Source organism: Amphiura filiformis, chromosome 6 (genome assembly GCF_039555335.1).
Source record: "Amphiura filiformis chromosome 6, Afil_fr2py, whole genome shotgun sequence".
Classification (NCBI taxonomy): domain Eukaryota; kingdom Metazoa; phylum Echinodermata; class Ophiuroidea; order Amphilepidida; family Amphiuridae; genus Amphiura; species Amphiura filiformis.
Window position 1 is genome coordinate 37,013,866 of NC_092633.1, and position 26,305 is coordinate 37,040,170.

General features: G+C 36.9%; 2 protein-coding genes across 3 annotated transcripts in view; one reads left to right on the forward strand and one right to left on the reverse strand.

Annotated features, from left to right (window-relative positions):
• Window positions 1-62: 62 nt before the first annotated feature.
• Window positions 63-13,445, forward strand: LOC140155370 (uncharacterized). Its single transcript, XM_072178188.1, has 3 exons — window positions 63-172; window positions 10,648-10,726; window positions 12,182-13,445. The coding sequence occupies exons 2-3, from the start codon at window positions 10,670-10,672 to the stop codon at window positions 13,433-13,435; spliced, it is 1,311 nt and encodes a 436-aa protein (XP_072034289.1). The 5' UTR covers window positions 63-172; window positions 10,648-10,669; the 3' UTR covers window positions 13,436-13,445.
• A 10,265-nt stretch (window positions 13,446-23,710) lies between these two features.
• The window catches only part of LOC140155372 (phospholipid scramblase 1-like), a 59,686-nt gene continuing 57,091 nt past the window's right edge, over window positions 23,711-26,305 (reverse strand). Inside the window, exon 9 of one of the 2 annotated variants that reach the window (XM_072178190.1) lies at window positions 23,711-26,304. In XM_072178190.1, coding sequence (XP_072034291.1) covers window positions 26,242-26,304 — 63 coding nt within the window. In that variant the 3' untranslated portion in view covers window positions 23,711-26,241. The remainder of the gene's footprint in view (window position 26,305) is intronic. The other variant, XM_072178194.1, reaches the window with a different exon arrangement.

A 26,305-nucleotide genomic window follows, 5' to 3' on the forward strand; every position in this document is an offset into this window, starting at 1 on the left:
AGTTCACTTTCATACCACGAGCTGCCTCCAAGATTTCAAGTGCAAATTTTTTTTGGCGAACGATCTCTCTCTCTTGTTTCGAAAAAAGAACAACAATGCATGAATGTGAAAACAACAATTAATTATGCAACGGTTGCCAGTATTTGATTGAAAATATATAATTATATATGTGGTGAGTATGATGTCTATATCCACATAACAGAAACTCATCTGTGACTAAAGGATAATTTGAGTAAACATGAAAATGATCCCAAGACCAAGTAAATTTTAAGCTTACTGGGTTACTTACCGGTACTCAAGATTTATGTAGACTCGCTCGCCAGTCCTACGTCTACGATACATACCGTACCCATACCGCGGAAACATGGCATGTTACCTCAGGGGATCGACGCTAAGTCAGGTACCTCGTGAGCAAATTCAAAATAGCGCAAAACAGCGCGAGCGTACACAAAAGATAGGTATGCCAGGCAAACCTTAGTTAACACATTTGCTAGTCAACCAAATTCACCTAGAACTCAATACATATTTTACATAGAAATTTAAAAGAACAGGCTGGTCAAGGAAACCTACATAAATATGTTTTCTATACTTCACTTGACCCAAATATATGATTTTTTATGGTGATAAGACAATCGCACATGGAATTTTAGAGGGATTTTGATAGCAGTTCCATTAAAAAGCTGCTATCATAATGAGACTACGATCTAGAAACATCCCCGAAATGCTGTTTTGGGGAATTTTGCCAGGAGGGTGAAAGTGCATAGGAACAATGCCGGAAACTACGTCACGCTATTGTTCGACTTAAATGGATAATGAAAAGAGACCGAATAATGAATAATGAAATAGCGACCTCGTCCTTTTTTTTAAACATCCAATCGGAAACTAATAATCGAGTTCCATTGGCCTAAACTACATCATTTTTAACCCCTTCCGTTTCCGTTAATACAGCTTTAGCCTCCTCCACCTTCGCAACACGGTACGTGGAGTGACTGGAATCACAATGACAGCGGAGGAGAATACTAGCTGGTCAGACAATTTAATTCTATCAAGCATATAATACCTGAACAATCACCGTCATTTGATCGATTTACTACAGAATATATTGTATACACAAAATATAATTTTAAAATTGTAAACCTGTTAACTTATATACTTGTGTACTAAAGTATAAGGACACGTGAATAAAATCATGTAGAAGACAAAATGGCCGCTAATCCGCCTATTGTCTAGACTTAAACTACATCTTCCGGTTTGTTACGTAATACTAGGATGCGATGCCCTGATTTTGCTAGCTGAATCTTTTTGATGAAAGTCAATATTTGACAAGATGTAACTTTGCTACGGTATGTGCTATGAAAAAAAAGGTTTTCAGTTTTGGCTTTGTTTACTCAAGGGCTTTAATTTGATACCGGTATATAAAATGATGCAGTTTGATGGCAAATTTGCATTCACCTAGCATACCTACAAAAGAAACTTCGCGCGTAAGATAAGCGATGTCGCCAGGTCTGTATACATGTATGCTGTACCGGCGAATTCGAGTACCGTACGCTTAGAAGGCACAGGCATGAAAAATTCCAATCTGTGTATTAATAATCTAAGACCGTACCTAAGGACTGGCTCACACCATTTTGGATGTCAATGGGAAATACACACTTAACGATTTGCGCAGGTCAGAAATTTGAAAAAAATCTTTAAAATTTCATCAACATGATCAATGTATATAAAAATGGTACCAACTTTATTGTGCTTGCTAATTTAAGACTTGGTTGAATCAAAATTAAGGATCGAATGCATTTTAGGTCATGTTCACATATGAATTATTTACCCGGGACCCGAGTTAATCCATGTTGTACCCGTGTCCCGGGTTCAAAAAATCTCTGTTCACACTATAGCCACTCTCATGAAGAAAATTGACCCGGGTTGATTATTTTACCTAAGCCTACTGATGATGCAGGCGTATCCATATTCTGTCATTGACTATTACCGGTATATATAAGGCCAAATAAAAAAATAAACATGTTTCACGTCCCCTCCCGCTTCCTTTTTAGAGGTTTCCTCAAATATGTTTTTATTTTTTTTTTTTCAGTTATAACTTTTCAAAAAATATGTCTAGGAAGTTGGGATGCTTTCTATAGCCTTGTTAAGATACAAGAAACACTTTAGGAAGGTTTTGTGATCATTAGAGGGGGTGTAACTCTCAGAACAACAAATAAAAAAGGGCCTCCTCCTTTTTCCAGGCATTTATTGTATACGCTAAAACAGCCCTAAGTATGGGTATTTACACCAATTTTGCGATAAAAATAGAAAATAAAAAGCCCCTCTTCCTCCTTTTTTTCGAAAACCCGGACGTGAAACATGTTTTATTTTTTACTTGGCCTAACAGGCTCCCGGCCACACCGTCGACGTCCTATACGATAAATATAAATTTAATACTCCGTTGGTGAGCGACGGGCGAGTGGTAGTGAGCGACAGGCGAGTGGTAGGCCTATTTCACTGAACGCAAGAAAAGGAGTTCTATCTGATTGGCTAGCAATCGATCGCTTAGGTCGCTCAGTAGTCAACTACAAACTCATGCATTCAATTCGATTGAAATCGATTATTCTATTATTGACGAAGATAAAGAGCGTGATAGTGTGTCAATAATGTACATTGTATTGCACCTGGTTTTACCAGCATTCCTTTATAAAAAAATTTTCTCAAAGAGTTGAATATTATCAAAATTTTTACCCAGGATTTCAAATTTTTTACCCGCAAATTGCAGTTAAACATATCCACAGCAAAATACCGGTCCTCACTAATTAGTACATTTAATTTCCAGTTAGTACATTTAAACGAAACCTGTGATTTACGTGACAACAAATAAAATTTTCTTACAATAGAAATATCATATGGGATACTGATATGGTAGGCACAACCGCCTGGCGTGGAGCTGCTACGCGTAGCTGACTTTTTTGTTCCGTGGAGCCAAATTGACCAATCATGTTAGAGTTTTTCATTACTCGGAGGTAAAACTGACCAATCAAGTACGACTTACTCATTACGTGAAGCGAATTTAGTCATTAAGAATTTGCCAGACGAGCTTCACGTAGTTGCAAGATATCCTCGGTCACAATAGTTATGATTCAAAAAGTAATTTATGAAAAGTACGAACCGACTTATTATTAAGATGGACATGCACTCACAAGAAACTCATACAGTATTGTACACAACTATATAGCTAGGCAGAGTGGTGGTAAACCATGCACACAATTCTGCGATCTGCAGTGTATCGCCGGGAGCTGATTTGTACATCTTCTTGCGGCGTGGCCTGCGAATTCGACCTTCAGCAAACCAGTTCGGATTTACTTTATATACTAGTAGTAGGCCATACATACTGTAGTTACGGTACTGCCCGTTTTCCTATACACAATACTCAGTGCGCTCACCATTGACGCGTGACCTAGTGTATGTTAGAAGTATTATGCCAATGCCTATATGACGTCACTGTGTAAAAAATAACCAGTCAATATTTAAAGTATTCTCTGAAATTCTAGAAAATATAGTTTTGTAACATTTCCTAAATTTTTAGCTAATTTAGGTGTTTGGAAATATTGGTACTTTTGTGTTTTAGGAAGGATATGTAAACGACAGATAACACCAAAAAATATGAACAAATTATTTCTAAACCGTGTTAAGTCTGCAAACCATTATGCTTCTAATTTTCAAGAACGCTGGTTAACAATAAGCAGACTATTGTCTCATTTCGTAAACAAAAGTATTGTTACCTTGCGTTCGCTTTATAATCATTCACCCAACTGAAACTATAATACCAGCTCATTGTTCATTGCACAGGTAAAACAGACACAAGTGCAGTGTGTATTTAACCAGAGAAGATCTGATGTAACATAGTTGAGCTGTTTTCATTGAGTGTTATCTTGGTTTAATAGCTTTTAATGGGGTTTAAGTCCTTCAAAGGTCGTGGTGAATTCTACTGTAGACATGACTGCATCATGATTATTTTAAAGTCAACAACATTCAACAATATGATCACCGTGATAGTATGACAGTATCAGTACCGTGGGTGTCAGTGATCCTGGCCTGACACAGTAGACAAACAAACAAACACGCCACACACATGACACATGCATGCAAGGTAACATTGACTATACACTAATCAAACAATGGTATTGATCCTGTACAACTGTTTGTGGTTTATTTACATTCGATTCATTTAAAATCCACATAGTAAACATTAATTTTGGCAAGAGTTTTCTCTCTGGAACGATGATGCATCAACTGGCTCCGCGTAATGAAAAGATCTAACATGATTGGTCAATTTAGCTCCGCCGAAGCGAAAAGTAAGCTACGCCAGTAGCAGCTCCACGCCAGGCGATTCGACCAGCCATATACTGATCATGCGAAAATCGTAAAACATAGAATAGAAACAGTGTGGCCGGCTCTCAAAATCTCAAATTGTATGCATAGCCTGAGTCGCATACGGCCTATCTCGAACAAAATAGCTCAAAATCACCATGCGTAGTTACGCCATTACCACGGCAATTTATAACACGAAGATATAGGGATGATGACGGTGTGCCGGCCTAACTATGCTAATTTTTTAAATTTTATTTTCTAATTCCACCTTATGTAATTTATCTAGTTGCTTCTGTTTTGGGTTAAAAACTCACAAAAATAATTGTTACTTCTTGATTCGATAATACTAGTAATTTGTTTGCATGAAAATAACTCAGGAATAGATGTTTATTGATTTTATTGCCAAAGAACTGAATCATTCTTTTCCCAGTGCAGACAGACACAATAGAAATGGGGTGATAATGGTTGCGTTTACATGTACTTCTAGTAAAGCGGGTCAAACAGTGAATTTCTGTTCACACTACAATTGACCCGGATCATACCCGGGTTTGACCCGGGTCTTAACCTACTCTTTCCTAGGTTGAAAAAAATTGACCGGTCGATTTTTTGAGGTTTTTTCCTGTTCACACTTATAACCAACCCGGGTCTAACCCGGGTTGTACCCGGACCCAGGGCAAAACAGGCATAGTGTGAACACGACCTTAGTGTCTAAAATTTTTCTAAAAAGGCAAAATTATCGTCAACAAAGTTCTGCCGAATTCTGCACCCTTGCGAGGGGTTCAGAATTCGAATCGAATAAAAATATCCGATCTTTGGGATCAAAAACACAACAACTTTAAACATAATATTGGCAAAAGACATTAATATTACTAAACAATATAGACTAGTAGAAAATTCGATGTCAACTTGTCAAAATATTGGAGAAATGTGCTCCCTAAACTTGTGGCGAGTAGGCACAATAATTCCCATTCAAACGCATGGGAAACTGAAAGTGCATAAGGCCCTTCGCACTTGATTATTAGTTTCCTGTTGCAGATTTTGAAAAAGGGACGAGGTGACTTTTAATTATTAATTATTAATTATCTTTTATTTTCTTTATGAACTATTACAAGCAACTATTGACTCGTTTTGACTAGAGCGGGCATTTAATTATTTCACAACAATATTTGATTTTATAAATAAGTGAAGGTGGAGTTGTACTCTTTGTTTATTCATCATTATTGTTGATATTATTAAAGTCAGAAAATGGAAAGTAGAAGTAGTTGAAAGTTATTTTAAAGGAGAAAATTAGAAATAAAAATAAAATAATTAATTATTTTGAGATTTTCAATTTTGGACGCGGGCGGTAAACAGGAAACTAATAATCAAGTGCGAAGGGCCTAATCCCCACTATAGATTTATGAGTAGAAATTTCATTTGAATGCACCTGCCAACAGCAAACTGTGTGATGATTCTACACATACATGTACACTATGTGATGAACGTCTGTGTGTGCGTTAAAATGTGGAAGTGAATTCAACCATGCCCAGTGGTACGTGGTGGAGGTTTTTCGGGGGGGGGGGGCATTAGGGGAGCAATAGCCACGCAAAGAGTATGTTCCACGATGTACACAAATTTGATAATTTTTCTATAATTGCTTTATTCTGAGCAAGGCCCAATACTTTTGCTGACAGCCAAGTTGGTCACTTCTCGCTCACTGTTCAAAATGTGACATGTACACACTGGATGCAATTACAGTCCCCGAAATGGTCTACTTTTTAGCCGACCTCAATTCCGAAACATTTAGTGATTGATAGTTAAAATGCGATCCCCAACCCTTTGGTTACCTTTGGAAGAATTTGTAGAAGTCTCCGTGCCTGAAAATCCCGGTTACAAACATCGAAAATGTCGCATTTCTGATTTCTCAGATTTCTCCCGGTGATGAATACTATCCACGTCGCTGTTTAGTCAGCAGCCATTCAAACATGAATATGCATATCTCTGACCCCTGTATAAAGGTCAACCACGTCGCGTTAATTCCAACCACTACTCTGATCCACCGATATTGTGACCACGTGGTCGGGTTCATGAATATTTAATGAGCAGCTTGATACTGGCGTCATTACGCATGCGTGTTAAGAACTGAACTCTTGCATTCTACTCGCTAGATACAGCGGTTTAAAAATTTCCTTTTGGTTGACATAAATCAAACAAAATGTTCAATATAACGGGTAATACATACATGTGTAGTAGGATTTCAATTTTTTATTAATGAAGTCGCATGTAGTTTTGCCACGGAGGAATGACAAAGTTGTTTTTGGAAACTTGGATGTTTGTTTCAACTGATGATGTAGGTTACTCGAGAAGTCTAGCCAAGAATTTGCTCACCGATAGCTTCACATTCTAGGCTAGAGACCATTGCATTCAAAATCTAGTCGGATTCGCTGAAGCATGACACCGTGTAAAGCAATGGAAGTTAAGAACGGCGGACTGAGCAAGTAAACATTTTCTTACAATTAGCGATGGAAAAACTTTAAAAAAAGGATAATAAATTGGTAGTTTAAAATAATAGTATTTTTTAGTTCTGGAGGAAAATAATAGCACGCAGAAAGTTGCGTATGTTTAGTCATGAAAATATATGAATGAACCCCTAATTAATGCCGAGCCGGTGTAAGAATGATGCCTTCAATGCTAAAATACACAGGGTTCGTACACATACACACATGTACTTTCTCCAACATTCAGTGATGTGTATGTCATCATTTGATTTTGAATATAACTAAATAATAAGATGTAAAATTCTTCAAAATCCAATTTTGCTAAAATTATCACACTAAAGCAGGTGGGCACTTATGGGTTAGTTTGAGCAACATGATGCCAACATCCCTGTGTTATGAGTGCTTGATTAAAATCAACTAAATTGCAAACCCGGAAGTGGAATTATTATCTAAACCTACACGGAAAACAATGTTACTTTTTTTTATTTATACAGCCACCAAGTAAGGGACCGTTCACAAACACTTGTAAGGGGGGACCTGATGCAAAAAAATTTCATCATGAACATTTTTGGGCCCCTCCCCCTTTACAGACCTCAAAAATTTCAGGGCCCCCCTTTTTGACATGAAAATTATGGGTCAACCCCATAAAAAAGCATATAAACTCAATTTTTCCAGGAAAATTTTTGGTCATTTTTTCAGGCCCCCCCCCTTAGGAGGGTCAAAATTTGCAGGGCCCCCCCTTTTGCATCAGGCCCCCCCTTACAAGTGTTTGTGAACGGTCCCTAAGTGCACTGAAAAGTTGACCGGAAAATACCTCAGCATGCATAACATTTTCCATGCACGCTTTTATATAGTCCGAATAATCAGACCCAGAACAAAATATTAATTTCTGACATGATCGTGTTCTGGGTCTGGACTGTTTCCATTCGAAATCTTGATGCCAAATTGGACAAAAGAAGCACATGGTCCTACTTCACAGTTTTTAATCCCCTATTCATGTTGCGTGAATCACTCTATTGTGGACCATCCTTTTGATACTTGAGTATTTGGACAAGCGGAACAGTTTTGACAGGCCCTTTGTCTACCTCTCTGTTTGTAAACAAACGAGGAGGTAGAAATTGTCCTCCTCAGCGAATACGAAAGGCAGCGTAATAGTACGGCACTAGCTTTTATAGTGCCAGCAAGCCTGGCTTAAGGTCCATTCATACTATGCCACAATTGCTTTGCGGTGTGGTGCTGATACATTGATTACTTTTTGCCACAACTCGTCTCATTTCCAAGTTAAAATGTATTTAACTTTATTGCGATGCTGCATTGCAGTATTTTGCTGTACAGTGCAGTGCAGCAACACTACACATCGCAAAGCAATTGCGGTGTAGTATGAATGTAGCCTTACCAAAGATAAATTCCCAGAAAGGAGACAGCATTCATTCATTCATTCATTCATTTCATTCGACTGCGAAGCAGGCGACTACAATGTTTCTTCATGTACAATGTACTTCGATTTGAAGCCAAGGTGGTAATGGAATCTGGCAGTAAAAGGTTGTCGAGCTGATCAGTGCACATGAGCTAACTGCAGCAGCAGCCCTCCAGGTGGCTTAAGGCCAGAGTAATGGAAGACACATTAGTTCACGCCCGAATTTGAGATTTCTAGATATTTATCAACACTAAGATGTATTCTTTCACTTGAAACTGATAAAATACAACTTGCTAATTATTTACTCGTATTTTTGCGTGATTTGTTTCACTCTTTTCAACTCTAAAAAGTCACATGGCTCAAGACAGCTTAGTGAATTGGCGGGAAATAATGAGTCAGAAATGCGCTGAATCGCGAAATATTGTGATTACGCTGCTGCGATTCGCTTAGCGTGTGTGGCGCAACTCTGCGCGTATGTCCAACGCAGTCTAGGCGCATACGGTTTGTTGTTCACGCCAGCAAATGTGGTGTAAACAAAACAAAAATTTGAAGTCAAAATGCCACTTAGATTTTTTAATTATTTTGAATTTTGGCGCACTGAAAGCAGACATTATAGATTTATTGGTGCAAAAAGATGCATATTTAGACCATACACCAGATACAGCTTTTACAAGCGTGAAAGTCTTACCGTTTTAAAATATAAGGACGTTTTGTGCATAATTTTGACATTTTTTTACTAAAACGTCGATTTCTCAGAGTTCGCTTTTGACAATATTGCACGATTTTTGTGACAAGGTAACTCGAAAAATATGCAAGCAAAAGGTAAACTTTTTGCACTATCGTTTAGTGTACATCAAAGCCTAGGGAAGGTTTTCTCATTTTTCAAAATATTTGTTTTAAACAAAAATATACACCATTCTGTGCAATTTTTAGCTTAATAGAGTGACAAAATTGCCTTTTTCAAATGTTTTTTCAATATTTCAAAAAAAGAGACGAATAAAAAAAAAATAAAAAACCTTCCCTAAGTTCATGTCTCTTCTTTATGAAAAGCTAACTGAATTTTTTTTTTTTTTTTTTTTTTTTTTCTAAGTTGTCACAAAAAATTGGGGTAAAAAAGTGAATTTTTGTGATTTTTTCAAAAACTCGAGATTTTTGAACAAATCTGACATCACCATGAGATTCCTTGACTCATTTCCTTTCCAAAAATGTATAGTTCTATATACTTTTGACATATAATTCAGAAATAATGATGCTCGAAAAGGTCCATGTTCTCTCCCATTACACTGCCCTTAAATCAGCAACTTCCCAACATCTACAGAGGGGGATTACAGATTTACAGATATTAATTCCCCACCCAATCCCACAAAAAAAGCTCACATCTTGGGCTATGCCAGACATGAGCCAATTCTACCTAAAAGCAGGCAGCCTTATTTCTATAGATCTACTGCGCATTCAAATTGCATTGTATTGCATCGTAATTTCATTTGTGTCCATGCTAATTATGTTTACACAACATGAACTTGCATGTTTCAAGCAAATTCGTCGATAATAGGTGATCAAAAGCGATCGCATTCAGCTTACTTCATATGAGATGAACTTTGGAAAAATATGGCATAATTTGTCATGGTGCTTGACAACTAAAAATCAGCGTGTCGCTGTATCCTCCGCTGTCAGTTTCTTATCCACTCATTACATCCTCACAAAAGCTTTGTGTTGATTACGTAATGTGTTATGGCAAATTGCAATATGATAATGAGTAGGGCGGGTTCTGGGGCGGTTTTTTTCTTCGTCTTACGTAACAGTATTGTTCTCCAAAAAACCCGGTTGCTCTACCTATGGCACTCTAGCTGAAATACAGCAAGATAATGTAAGATAGTAAATGTAAACCTGTATTTTAGCTAGTCCGAATAATCAGACCCAGAACAAAATATTAATTTCTGACATGATCCTGTACTGGGTCTGAACTGTTTCCATATGAAATCTTGATGGCAAATTGGACAATAGAAGCACATGGTTCTACGTGACAGCTTTTAATCCCTATTCAGGTTACGTGAATCACGCTATTGTGGACCATCCTTCTGATACTTCAGTGTTTGGACAAGCGGAACGGTTTTTTGTCTACCTCTCTGTTTGTAAACAAACCAGGAGGTCGAAATCGTCCTCCTCGCCGAATACGAAAGTCAGCGTAATAGTACGGCACTGTATTTTAGCTAGAGTATCTCGAGCTAGGCTATGCCCTGGAGATAAGGTGGGAGTGGACAAAATATGTGGCACTACCACCCATATGGGGTTTAGTTTAATGCTGTATCCTTGCTGCCCTTAGCATGATGTAAATTAAATTTCAGTGACCAGTGTATACATGCATTAAGAAATTGTATGATTTATGTTCATTGCTTTCAGAGAAATAAAGAAGAAATCAACCATGGCAGAGTCACCAACATCAAACCAGCCTTTGACATCGAGTGCAATAAACATAGAGGTATGTTACTCATTCAGCGTTTTTCTATTGGAGTAAAATGCCGGCTTTTATCCGGTTTGTGGATTAAAAATAACCAGTAGAAAATGCAGTCCTCCGGTATTTGGCCGCGAATGCCGGCTAAATTTTCTCCGCTTTTTTGCCGGCATTTATCCTTATAAAACTAGGATTTTTTCCAGAGAGGAGAGCCGACTTTCGTCAATGGAAAACCACAGCCTCTGTATTCCGATTCGCCACAGGAAGTGATCATGCATTGCGCGATGACCTACAACCGGCAAATATGCAAATGACATCAGTGGCATCGGGTATTTACCCGGTATTTAGTGCAGTAGAAAATCACGGTGAGCAGGAATATTCCGGTTTAATCTCTAACCGGAATGATTCTTTATTATACCGTATGTTCAATAGAAAAACGCTGATTGTTACCAGGGACTGAGTATGAAGGGACTGGAAATGACTTATTGATGACTATTGTTATCGGATTACGACCTTTGATTAGAGGTTAATACATTTGTAACTATGCATCGGTTATTTAGAGGGCATCGTGACCCCGAAGCACCACTGCACCTTACCCGCTATGCACACACGCTACCTCACAGAGTCCTCCCTTGACATGTTGGCACTTCATGATCACTACAATTTTCCAGTTGGCACTTCAAATAAACTAGTTGAGAAGGCCTGGGCTAGATTCCAGTTGAAATATACATGTTGTATATATATATACCGCGTAGGGAAGACCTGACCTTAATTTCCAGACACAGTAGCGTAGATCAAATGGTGTCACCCATTCAGGTAACTCCATTTGAAATTCCCACTCCCTGTGTGGACGATTAAGGGCAGAACTACCAGTGCCATATGATAGGTGATGTGTTGATTTCAACTGGAATAGCGTAATGTGGCACATTTCCATTGGCAACTGCCCTGACCCATTTTTTTACAGAGAACATGTACATCGACTGTTCAGTGTCAGAAGTGGGTAAGTGAAATAGCTGTCCTGTGAACATTTGGCAATTTACACACAGTATATTTTACTCGTCTACACATGGCAGCTTTTGCACTTACCCACTTCTGGCACTGAGCAGTTGATGTATGCAGCTTAAGACATTATACAGTAAAACCTCATTATAACGAAATCGGATACAAGAAAATATTTTTCCAGAACCAAGATACAAAATTCTTTTGTTATTTATTGTTTTTACAACCCTGATATAACGATATTTGGATATAAAGAACTAATTTCTCTGTCCCTGATGACAACTTCGTTATAATGAGTTTCCACTGTAGAAACCGTCAGTCGTGAGTTAAGTTCTGGTTTCGTGCAAAAGAAATTTATTCTAACTAGTATATATCTACAAACCTGATGAATCTATTCAGTCATTAGAGGTTGCTATGTCAATTCTCTCAAAATCCCATTATATGATATTTAATTATCTATGTGTATGTTTGTTTTCTCCACAGGAAAACAGTATGGAGAAGAAATCCAAGAAAACATTTACTTGCATGTCACCAGGTTGTACCAAAATCTTTGCAGCCAACTACAACTTGAAAAGACACATGATTAAAGCCCACAAGATTAATGCCATTTCCGACAACTTGAACATCAAATGTTTACATCCAACATGCACAAATCAATTTGTACATGTGACAAAAATGTTAACTCATCTAGAAGATGAACATGGTGTGGAAATTCAGCGGGAGAAACTCACGTTTAAGACATTGGACGAGTTCTACAAGTGGAAAGAAAACGAACAGACCACAAACTTTGTGTACTTTAGTAAGTATCAAGGAGTAGCGACGCCTAAAGATGGCGACTCTGTGGTGTTATACTTCAAGTGTCAACGTGATGGGTCAAACAGGCCACACAGAGCATCGGGTCATACGCCAAAGACTAATAAAACGAGAGGGTCTGTTAAAATGAACATGGTTTGTCCGGCTAGAATGGTGGTCAAAGTAAGCAAAAATGATGGTACTGTCATGGTGGAATACATCCAGTCTCATTCCCATCCCATCACGGCTGAAGATTCCAGACGTCAACCCATGCCCTCGTCGCTACGGGAGGATATAGAGAGAAAATTATCAGCTGGTATGACTGAAGATGAAATCATGACCGAATTAACAGGCGGGACGTATCTTCCGACTGGTAAGCAAGGCGATAGATCAATGAAGGATAGAAGAGGCGATCGCAGCTCAATCAACTACGGTATTCCGGTAGACAGCGGTATTTATTTCATCAACAAGAAACGTTTATCCACCATGAAACGTCGTCTGAAGGTACCCATCGCAGCCGACCCTGGTGGTGTCCCATCTGGCGGACCACCGGCAAAGAAGAGGAAGACTGTTGATGAGGCTGCGCTTGAACTTGCTGCCATAAAAGGACAACTGAAACAGCTTTCAGAATACCTTGATGATGAAGCAGTACGTGAAGCCGTGCTGCCAGACGTTCATTCTCTTGTCACATATCTACTACAGAGTTGTGCTACAGCAAAGAAAGGCGAAAGTTTAGACGCTTCGCAACAATCATCAGATATTGTTGGAGGTGAACCAACAGTTGCATTACAGAGTGTACCATATGAGCAAGCTGCGTCATCCCAAACAGTAGATAAGAGTGATGCGGAAGACTCAGAACCAACCGTTTACTTTTCAGATGGTAAGAATGTTATTAAAGTAGCAATTAAGAGACGTTGTAAGGATGGAAATAAACCCCGCCAGTAGTTTCACAGCCGTCTTTAACAGATACAAGCATAAGCACTCTGCCTGTATCATTAGCTAGCTTGGGTGAATTGCAAACTGCCGTCTCGTCCGTCACTACCTCATCAGTTGGTACTAGTAGCATTATTGAATCACAAAGCACTGTCACTGCTCCAGTCTTTGGGGTTATTGATGCACAGTCATCAGTTATTGAAGTTCTTCCATCCGGTCATGATAATGGAATAGATACCCAATCAAGTCAGATTGATGGCGGATCAGCTGTTGAATTAGTAGTGCCAGCAGACAACTTGTCTGTAGAGCCATCCGCTCTGACGTCTAATCCAAATTTAGAAGAGCAAGAAGGAAGTTTGGAAGTCAACCCAGGAGTGGAGATGATTCAAGTGATTGAGCATTACGAGCAGGCTCAGCAGTCGCGGATTCTGTACAACCTGCCTACAGAGGGCGCTTATGTGACGGTTTGTGATGTAGATGGTGTGAGTATGGATGGTGGTAGTAGTGCAAATGGAGCAATAGTTAATGCCGAAGCACAACAGGATGGTCAAGCCAGTGCAAGCATACTTCTTAATGCGATCATGGCAGCCAACTTATGTGGAACAGAACCAAATACTAGTACCTCATAACAATACTGACATGCTCAACTGTAAGTTCATATGTGCTGGTGGTAAACAATTTCCAAAAGTTAAAACTGATTTTGAGCACAACAAATGCAACTAACCTTGGATTTTGATGTGTGACACATGTCTTCATCAGAAGTCCTATGATGTTGTTTTGGACTTGCCATTTTGTTGATACCAGTCCTGGCGATTGCCAGAACAAATTCGCCAGAAAGAAATTGACAGAACTAAACATGATCAAGGACTGAAATTGCTAACCTTATTACAATACCCTCATTTGATCAAAAGTCACCAATGGTCAACAAAAGGGCAAGTCCAACACCACATCATTGGACTTCTTCTGATTCGTGTCACACTTCGAAAATTCAAGGTTAGTTGAATTTGTTGTGCTGAAAGTCAGTTTAAACTTTGGAAAAATATTGAAGTGCTGTATTTAAACTCAAAACTATTCAAATGTATAGCACAAAAGTACAAAAAGGTAAATGAAATATATTTGTCATGTCTGAAACCACAGCAGCAGAAAGGACTATCCCATTATGCTAAAAGTGGTAATATAATAGAACTGCATTTGTTTAGAGAATATACCGAAAATCCCTCACTTCAACATTTTACTGAAGAAACTTAACGAGTTCATAGAATTCAGCAGTGTGTAATTGTGTAAGTGCCTTACATGACTTGGCAAATCATATGTAAGGCACTTTATATCTGGTATTGTTTAGCAGAACTCACCACAATGTTGCAGGCAACAGTGAAGTGAAACTATAGAGGAGTTCAACCATAGAGCTGTTTATGTTATAGACGAATCCAATTTCACACATTCCTACACCTCAATGGTAGCCATAGCTGGGTCCCTGTTTTATTCATCCCACCTGAAATGTGAAATGGTGCGGCATTGGTGGGAATTTTAACTTGCATTCCATCACCCGTTTAACACATAGACAAAAGAATGATGAAAGTTTACAACACAGTACAATATGACATAGATTTTAAGCGGCTTTAATCCACCCATTTAGGTAGTCACAACACCAGTTTGGTGCGAAGGGGACCCAGTAATGGCTGAATGAATTCTGACCATCACGTAAGGCTTGTTGGAATCGTCTATTATACAGCTCAATTCAATACTGTTTCTGGTAGTATCTAAATCAATTTAGCCAGCATGCTGGCAGTATGGGTTAATTATGAAGCCATGTATTAGTTTAACAGTGGAATGAACTCATAATTGTCTAAGCCATGGATGTTAGTTTTGTCAGGTCAGTAAACTGTACATGTATGTATTCGCTATTGTATATAAAAAGATTTTGTATTATCAGGAATGTTTGTGCTAATGAGTTTCCACTCATTGAAGTACAAAATGTACTCTGTAAGGTATGACATTAATTTAACATACTGTTTAAGATGCCTGAGAATGCAACATATTTATTTAACAGGTACATGTATCCACTGAAGGTACATAACTTTTTGACATAGGTAATTCTCAACAAGGGTGATTTTTCAAATTCGCTCAGTTCATCAGCACATGAACTTTATGCAGTTAAAGTAACTCAAAATTAAACATCATTTTTACTAGTTAAGGGTACTATTAGTGACTCCCTTGAGAAAGTGTAAACATATGTGACCATCCAGCACAACTGAGCCCTGAAGTTGCCAATCATCATTTTTGAGATATTCAACCAAAATATTCTGCTTAAAATTAGCTTTAAAATGATGTATATCATGTCTATAGTACTTGACATTTAAGTAGTGAAAATCAATAAAACAGTCAATAAATCCTTTGTTTCCTATTGTTAAGTTCAACGGAGCATATCTCAATAGTGGCACTGTGGACATCCGGGCGCAGTTGTGGTGGATGGTCACATATATGTACAATGAATCTGAAATTTCAGGCCTTGTGTTTTAGATTTTTCCAGGTGAGCTGTCAACATGCCCCTTAAGGGTATTAAGGAGAGCTGTTCAAACTGCTCCCCTGAAAGTTTTAAGGAGAGTGGCCAAGCTGGTAAGAAGATTAATCCCTGATAAAGGAGAACCCAGTTCTAAAGGGTTTTTTTTTTCAGTTTTTGTGCATGCATTTGAGGACCTAGAATACAAGAAGTGCAAATTTGAATAGATTTCATGTACTTTTAATAGTAACTTGCAAATAACCTTCTGAGAAACTATTAGGTGATGTCATAAAAGTTCCCTGATTGCAATTGAAGGGGAATGCTCACCAAAAGCAATTAAGGAGAGATGTGGCCAAGTGAGAGCTCCCACTCGCCTCACAAAAAGGCTTGAAATTTGTATAGGAAAAACAAGTTAGAAAGGGAATGACTAACTGGTAAATGCGTAGAATTTTATACATCTTCTCTGTGAGCAGGGAGCAGATTCACATGCATTTCTTTATACAGGGCATACTATTATAATAGCTGTGAATCAAGTCAACCTCCATGTACTGAATGACTGTTTGCAGTTATGAGGAACCATATTGTACACCCATGACCAAGGCTACCCAGCAGATGCGAATACATATTTGTGTACATCCATATCAAAAGGATGCACTTGTCGGCTGCTACAGGTGTCTCTTTTTAACTCATAGCTGGGAATAAAATACCAGACTCATCTCAAGTGGAGGTCATTTCAAATCATCAGTATAAGTCACATGGTTTAGGAATGTTTTAGAACTGTATAAAATTTATAAACCATGTTACTTGGGATGTTTTGAAGTGATCTCCACTTGAGATGAGTCTGATATTACATGTAGCTATTATGTAAAAAGAGACACGTGTAGCAGCCGACAAGTGCATCCTTTTGATATGGATGAACACAAAGACACCTGCTAGCTGTCCTAAATATATGGATTGTAAAAGTATGGCATTGACATCTGCTTACGACAGCCAGTGTAGCCAACCTCATCTCCAGGTAGCAGCGGTCACACTCACAGCCCACAGGTTTTATAATGCGGCAAAGCAGCTGCTCAGTTTAGGGAAGTTGATGAATCTCTCCCCAGGGATCCAAGTTTTTTCAAGACATTAGAGATTGAATGAAAAGTGGTGGAGATTAAGCTTCCTTGCTTACTATTTGTAAAATATTTTATGAAACCACTCCAGGCTAGTTATCACTGCACATTGAATATTTTCAAACTACACCAATTTTCATTCAGTTCTGCAGGTAATTCATGAAATGGTCTATACATGTGTATGTTAATTAATCTTATTGTGTTTCGTAAATTACAATAATGAATTTATGAATTTATGAACCCTGGAATTATGGAAACTCTCGGGCGTCATAACTGCTAAATTGTTGGTCTAAAGTATATATATAAAAGTATACATATTTAGAATGGCAAAGACTTGATAAGTTCATCTGCTAGGTCAAATTTGGGCCAAAATGCCATTTTGGCCCAAAATCTAAAATAACGTTTTTTTGGCCCACTTCTTTTTAGTGCAACGTAACTAAAAAATTCTTTTTTTTATTAATTTTTAAAAACTAGATAAAAATATCTAGGAGCCGTTTTTTCATTTTTTTAAATTTCGACCAACTTCAAGAAATAATCAAATTTGCACCAAAAATGGTAAAAAAATGCTGAATTTTCAAAAAAATCATAAAAAAGCCAGATTTTTGCCTAAATTTTTGGGGAAGTTGGTCAAAATTAAAAAAAATTAAAAAAACGGCTCCTAGATATTTTTATCTAGTTTTTAGAAATTAATTTTAAAAAATTTTGGCGTAAGAATTTTTTTATGTTGCACAAAAAAGAAGTGGGCCAAAAAAACATTATTTTGGGGATTTGGGGCCAAAAATGGCATTTTGGCCCAAATTTGACCTCACAGATGAACTTATCAAGTCTTTGCCATTCTAAATATGTATACTTTTATATACTTGACACCAACAATTTAGCAGTTATGAGGCCCGAAAGTTTCCATAATTCCAGGGTTCAGACCAACCTTAACATGAACTGATATATCTGGGGTTTGAAAATTTTGCTTCTTTCTGAAAAATTCTGAAATTCCAGCAAAACAGTTATTCTCCAATTATCCTTGATATTTTTTTTTACAAAAACCAGTAGAGCAGACATAACCAGTTCTGGCTCTAAAAGCCCTTAAAATAAACTTCATTGTTTCCCTAAGCAGAAAATGCTGGCAATGTAACTCAAACAATTGTGAATAGCATGGGCTTATGGTTTTGCTTTGAGGGAAATCTTTGCCTAAACTTACAATGTATACATTTAAATGTATGTGTGAAAAATAACTATTAAATTGAACTGAATTGATTCAATTCTCTTGAATTAGAAAACATGGATCAACTGCCATGTGTCGACGAGTGCAATATACTGTGTGTAAATTGCCAAAAATTCACAGAGCAGCTATTGCACTTACCCACCTCTGGCACTGAGCAGTCGAAATGTTCTTTAATAATAAATAAATATTCTTGTAAAAAGTGTTCATAAGTAATGTCATATTTTCACTTCAAAATAAAAGCAGGGAATGTAAAGAAAATAGTCATCACTATGTTTTGTGTGTTCATTTCCATACATTTATTCTTTTTATTTCCGTAGTGTACAAATACAATAATTGCATTATGATAGTTATAATAAAAATGCTGGAATTGAATAAGAATACAATATTTATAGTGTACATGCTGATGGGATTTTAATGCTATAGGAATATTTCTTTTGTTGCAATTTGGCAGCAAGATTGAGGATAACAAATTCTTTAAAGGTCCATGGTTCTTTGTTTAGGTCTATATTTTGTTCAGCATATACCGGTAATCGGCAAAACTTATTTGATTTCGTTACTGTGCACATGAATTCAAGTCTGAACTTATACTCGCATAAATTAATATGAGTGCACCAAGAACAGGACCTGTAGAATCCATGACCAAATCATAGAACAAACGTTTGAGAGTCATTTTGGGATCTTTGATTGATTGATTCTGAATAAATTTAGCTTGGGCTCACCTCCTGAAACTTCCGGGCATTCCAGGGAGGAGTCAATCAAGGTCATATGGGTGTCAAATTTTCAGAATGCTCCAATTATGTCAAGTAATATATCAAAATACTCGTATGGTCATGAGGATTCCAAAAATGTATAGTAAACTGATGACCCTCTTTTGCAACATGGATGCCAAAAGCATCCATATAAGGAGGTCATCGATTCCTTGTACAGTTTTTTAAGTTGCATAGTTGTATTTCTCGTGCAAGAAAACATATTTAGCTATGGTCAGAATTCAAAAAGGTCGTTGACCTATGAACATTTTTCGTCATAGCACCCTCTTGAAAGGTCTGACACATAACAAAGTATACATTTTTGGAATCCTCATGACCGTACGAGTAATTTGATATATTACTTGACATAATTGGAGCACTCTGAAAATTTGACCCCCCATGTGACCTTGATTGACCTCTCCCCGGAAGTTTCAGGAGGTGAGCCCAAGCTAAGTTTATTCAGAATCAAAGATCCAAAAATGACTCTCAAACTTTTGTTCTATGATTTGGTCACGGATTCTACAGGCTGGTCCTGTACTAACCAGTCATGCATTATGCAAGTAGCATAAGTTGTGTGCCCTACCACGTACACGCCATTCTATATATCAATACATGATGTTGCGAGTCATTTTTTGCCAATTATAAGGTGAACAACCTGGTCTGAATCTGAATTCCATTATCCCAAAATTGTCATACACTGTATTTTAATTGTGAACATGATTCTTACATTCTATGTAGGATTGCAAGACTAAATCAACTGTAGACATAGTGTCACTATAAAGGTAGCCATGACCCTGGTCTGGTAATGTCAACTAATGTTTCAAAAAGTGTTAATATTCATACATGTGATACACACGTATAGGGTCCAAACTTATAAGTTCCCCCTAAATACTCTTTAAAATAAATCGAAAAATATTTGACAAAATTCAAACGTGTCAAAAGGTATGGGTAGCCTTATTTGTTTTACACATGTGGCCCAAATTATAGCATCACACATCATTGCGTTCAGTCACAATAGTTCATTATGTAAAAAAAGATACCAATTTGAACAGTGTTAAAAGTTGCATCTGAGTCCATAGGAGTCAACTCTCAAACAATACAGGAGGCCAGGTCTATTCATGTGTTAAAGAAATCATGACTGCTATGAACTCAGGTGCAACTTTTAAAACAGGCTCTTTTCTTACACAATTAACCATTGTGACTGAACGCAATGACGTGTGACGCTAAAATTAGTCCACATGTGTAAAACAAATGGGGCTATATATACCTTTTTACATTTCGTAAAATATTTTTCGACTTATTTTAAAAAGTATTAGGGGGAACTTATAGTTGTGGACCCTATATAAATGGCACCTATATGTGCACTTCATGTACAGGCTACAGAGAAAAAACTTGCACTATACCGAGTGCTGAAGTTCCATGACAATGAAAAATGCGCAAATTAGTATTGCTCACTTCATTGTTTTGAAATGCTAGATAAATTTAATAAAAAAACATGCACATATATATAAATGATTTGAATAATATACTTTATAAAAAGGATATAATAATCACGATGACAGCAATACCTTTTAACAAATACAATTATTATACAACAAATAGTATCTAGTGATATAAATAATTGAATCAATAATTTTACTGTTCATTATCTCGAAATACTGATAGTCAAATTTTAAGTGCACTTTAATGATTGAAGTTTTACTTTTAAATTCGAAAATTAAATTGGAAATATTTCTTTTTATCCCAATTACTTTATAAATTCAATTGTCAAAATCAGATTAAAAATATGCCAAACAAGAAATATATAAAGTTAAAACAAAACCTGTGAATGTGAAATACCCTTGTACAACATTTTGGTCCGATTTCTCAAAGCTTGGCTAGTGGTCAGGCTTCCTAAGCCAGCAGGCTATCCCTACCAATGTGTATCCATTTCAGTGATTTATCTTTCTCGGCAATGTATGATGTGAAATTGTAAGCACTGGTTTATAGGACTAATTGGGCTTACGCCTGATGGCTAAGCCCTACCACTAGCCATGCTTAGAGAAACCAGCCCTAAGATTAATTGCATGCATACATCAAGATCCTATAAACTAGAAGTATCTGTACCACATACAATTATAAATATAATACACAAAATTTGGATAAACTAGTTCTTTAATATGAGATGTACTGTAAACATGATTGGTAAAGCTTGGCAATATGACACTTGGAAGAGCTATTAATTTTAACTTCATTTTCCTCAATCCACTTCTGGATAAATCGAGCTGTACTCAAAACAATAGGTTCTCCCTAATATAATTTATACTTCTCACCACACAACATGAATAATAGCCAATGAAAAAAATTCAACTGATCATCCATGATTTGAACCTGGGACTTGAGGTTTGCTGATCAAAATGCTCTACAAACTGAGCTAGAGTAGATTTTCATCCAATAGGTAGTCAGTTCGATCCAAATTAAGTTTGGAAAATCCAAATATCACTAGACCAATTATTTTCAAAGTATGCAGCATATAGCATGACAATTAAACACATCAAACCCTACATGTACTAACATTTTGTCATTTTGAAAAATAAGGCCATTTTTCACAAGAAGCCCATTTATGAATTTGTATGCCTCTTCCATTTTTCACCTTAGCGAGGCAGCAATATTATTGCGCATATCATTGGGCACAAATCGTAAGCGATCAGGAGTCAAACTGTTTGCATACACACCCATAGATATGTGCGCAAAACAGCTGCCTCAACACGTTAACATCACTGTCTCACCAAGACGCAAAATGGTATAGAGAAGAGTTGCATTACTATCTTGTGTGTGAGACCTTTTTCCTACACTGTCCTTTTGTCTCCTTCTGAATTATATGGCTGCAAAAATGCACATAGTTATGAGTCTGTTTCAATTGTAGCACATTTACATCCATAGTAGTAAGACAACCCTAAGTAATACAATATACAATCATCAATAATTATTTAAAACATACAATATGGTAAAATGAATTTTTTAAACAGTTCTCTAAAAAAAAAAGACACTTAGTTATATTTCGCCACCGCATCCACAGGATTTAACCAGACGGTGACATACACATTTTTAATCTTTCCCCAGAGCAGGTTTGACATGCATTTGTTAAACGCCATATTTTTCACTATGATGTGGCAGTGACGTCAACGCGTTGATGCAGATATTTCGCACTTGCCTCTATGCGGCGTCTTTAAGCATGCACGCAGCGCTTTGAGCATCCTCTAGCTACTTGAAGCTGCGCCTAATGAAAAGCACACTGACGTCACTGCCACATCATGTTTAAAAATGGTATAGGAAAGTGATGGCCACTACATTTCAATCTTCCGCTCTTCCCCCTGTGGCTCAATTGGCATTACAACTGCATATTTTTTTAACAAATACATGCCAAACCCATTCTGGGGAAAGATTAAGAATGTCCTATTCCATTTAAAATCCACACTACCCCTATGGAAGATTTTGGAAACATCTTCCACAGAGGAATTTTCAAATGTAATTGGTCAGGGTTAATCCCATATTCCCCCAGTATTATGGCTTTACCTATATCTTTCAAAACGAGTGAGTATTTCAAATGGAAGTTACCCAATCATTTGTTGTACAATGTATTCAAAACTCATACTCCCTCTGTTGAAGATTTTAGCTTAATCTTCCACAGGGGTAGCATTGATTTTAAATGGAATGGCCCAATGTGTTCATCACAATCTGAAGTAGATGTGGTTACAAAATCTAAAAGTAAGTCTTTTTTGCGAGAGAACTGTAAAAAAAATCATATTACCATGGATCAACCTATCAGTTTAACCTCCACAAATAATACAATAATATATTTACAGCTGATCTCTAGGATTATAATATCTAAATACTAATCTACAATTTGATAAATTGATAACATGAGCTGCATTTGTATTTATTTTTGTGTATTTAGCTATATTCTAAGAATACAGTTCCTTCTTTTGGGGGGAGGGATTAAAAAAACTTTGTATTACATCAACAATATTAAAGTCTAAAGAATGTAGGAACAACTGATATCAAACCCTTACACTGAAAATATTTTTAAAGACCGTTGCATTTCTTAATCTTTCTCTAATCTTTGTCAAAACAACCTCCTCACCACTAATTAATTTTACTGTATTCTTTCATTGATTTTGGAACGTAATATAAAGTAATAAAAAAATTCTTAAATCAGCACAAACACATTTACATTAAAACTAACAAAATGTTGTTTTTATAACTTATTAATTTGCAAATATGTGACGTGTCATGTCAAAAGGAGACACTTTTGGGCAGGTTATCAATTTTGAGGTTTTTACATATCCTGAATATAGAGATATTTTGCTGCACAACGTCGTTTTCCCCAATGAAATCGGACATTCCAAAGCGAAGATATTGAGTTCGTAAGTTATGGTCTTATGAAATTGGAAATCGAGATATCGGCTTTTGAAAATATTATTGACAATGTTGAGAGTAGGAATCACCTTGAAAAATATCTCAAAAAATATAAGATGCCAGTTATACTCCGTTTGAAACTATCAGACAAAATTTTTAACATTAATAACATCACAAATTCGCAACAAACCCAAATTGTGAAAAAATCATCCCGGGCAGATTTTTGGCTATTTCTCCATTTAAGATCCTGCCCAAAAGTGTCTCCTTTTGACATGACACGTCACATATATAAATGTACAATCAGTTACATTCTCTCTGCATAGTGTTCACATAATAAACTGCTCAAATAAAGAAAGTCCGCAGTCATGTAACCCATCCTAGACCAAAACCTGATCTTGTTATGAAAATCTGATTGATACGGTTGTGTGCAGAATCTTGTTAGCTCTAATTTGATACCAAATTTGATACCAAACACTCAAAAGTGACAAAGACTGATACCAGTTTATGGCATTTGGTGCATTTTCAAAAGTTGCAAATCAAAACGATAACGCGGTCGAAATTGCTTAGCGTGGCAATGTGGTCAAGCTTGCTTGCCCACGATGAACCCATGTCGACTATCCCAAGTGCGCACTTTATTCAATTGTTAATTTAAAACGCATGGATTGCTACAGTGCTTTACTGATGAATAATAGGGCACGATGCGATCGATATGACCTAGCGGTTGTTTCGGGCTATGTCAATGGTCGCGCTGTGCCATTCACCTCTACAGCTCCGCGTGGTCCATTTTTAATTCGCAACTTTTGAAAATGCACCAAATTTCATATACTGGTCTCAATCTCTCTGAATTTAGAGTTTTTGGTGGCAAATTTGGTATCAAGTTGGAGCTAACAAGATTCTGCACACGACTTTATCAATTAAATGTTCATAACACGATCAGGTTTTGGTGTAGGACGGGTTACATGACTGCGGACTTTCTTTATTTGAGCAGTTTATAACAAATCATAGGCTACCTCATTAAATAAAACCTGTACAATGTTCTTGTTTGCATAATTTACTTATTTTTTCGTTGTTTGAAATGCCCCCACCAGTGATGTAAACAGTACTTTTCAGGGGAGGCAAAAGGGTGAGGCAACTTTCAAGAGGGGTAACCAAAATGGGCTAATCGTGTCCATAGGGTTAATATTAAGATCTCTAGATTCATTCATATTAAAGCCATATTGCAACATTTCCATAAAAAATTGGGGACCAAAAATAATTTATGCAAAACTCTTAATAATTTCATAATGATAATTTGAAAATACACAGCTTGGAAACTATTTTCACCTAAATAATGATAATACTACCAAAATATACAAAATCGTAATGACTTTTATACTTAAGCCTGTGTATGTGATCAAACATACAGGCTATGGAAGATATTATTCAAAACATAGTACATTGGCTTGTAAGGAAGAGTAGGGTGTGAATGCATGCTCCCTCACTCTAGAAGATATTTTAATATGCTTTGGCTATCCATTTTCTGCATTTGCATATACATGTATGCCTATTAATTATATACTATATATCCAATTCTACCTTCTATATACATGTAGTATAGGAATACTCCCTCATTTAAATAATTGGGATTGCTCAGCACCTTGGCTTCTTTGATTGGCTTGATTATGCCATGTGGCATGAGTTAAAATAGTAATCTTAAGAGTAACCTCACTTTTTATACATATCTGTATCATAGTAACTTCTGCATTTAGATGAAAGAAGACATACAAACTGATGATTTTTTGAGAAATGGACTGATCCCTCGATTGGTCTAACGACTGCAGCACATTGAAGAAATTGTCTCGTGGTCTATTCACCCCTAGCATGGTTCCGCCATTTTGGGTATAGAGTCTAAAACTGGCAACAGACATGAAAGGAAGAATTATGTAACGTTACTGTAAAAGTTACATAACTGTTGTATATAACTGATTCAATTCCCATTCATGTATGTTGCCAGTTCCAGACTCTACACAAAACTTGATGACCATGCAAGGAGCGAATTGACAGTGAAATCAATTTCATAACATTTGAAATAAAGAACAGATGAGGTGAACACACCTTTTATAAACATGCTATAGGTAACAGCTTATTATGGCCACTCTATACCATGACCTCACAACCTTGTTGCCTGGTATCTGATAGGGTGAGTTGTTAAAGCACAGGTCCCAACCAAAAGTTGGTAAGCACTAGCAGTTGGTCTATGCTTCAGCTTAAAGAGGAAGCCCCACCAGAGCAGTTCTTCTGAGGGGTGAACCAAACCTGCCTGGTTATCAAATTAATCAGTGACAAGGTTATCTCTGAATTTGACAGGTGCTAATTGATGCAATAACATTAAAACATGAATTCAAACCAGCAGAACTGCTCTGGCGAGGCTTCCTCTTCAAAATAGATGCAACCCTCCAATGGATCACACCAAAGATAAATGTTGAACATGCACATGTATCATGCTTTGTTTCAGTCAGGATTAATTTGATACTGCATAATTTCTCTTCCTGTACAAGTCACCATGATCATGATTAATATCTTAAGACAAAGTCAGCGCACAGATACATATTTACCAATAAGTTATAATACAATTTGTACCATCTAGATAGGGACATGGACATTTCCCTATACACAGTTAGAATTTCAGTCAGAATCTGACAATCAATTTTTTCAAAGATTCTTGTAAAAAATGTGTGTGAATCAAAATTGATTCTCATTTATTAAAGTCTACATAAATGATTCACACAATATTCCTTTCCAAGAATCAAGATTGGTTCTCGCAGTGCATACAAAATTCTAACCGTGCCATAAACTTTGGTGTTTTAGATAAAACTGGCCTTCTTCTGGTCTTTCTTGTCTCCTGACCTTTCAAAGTACATGAAGTCC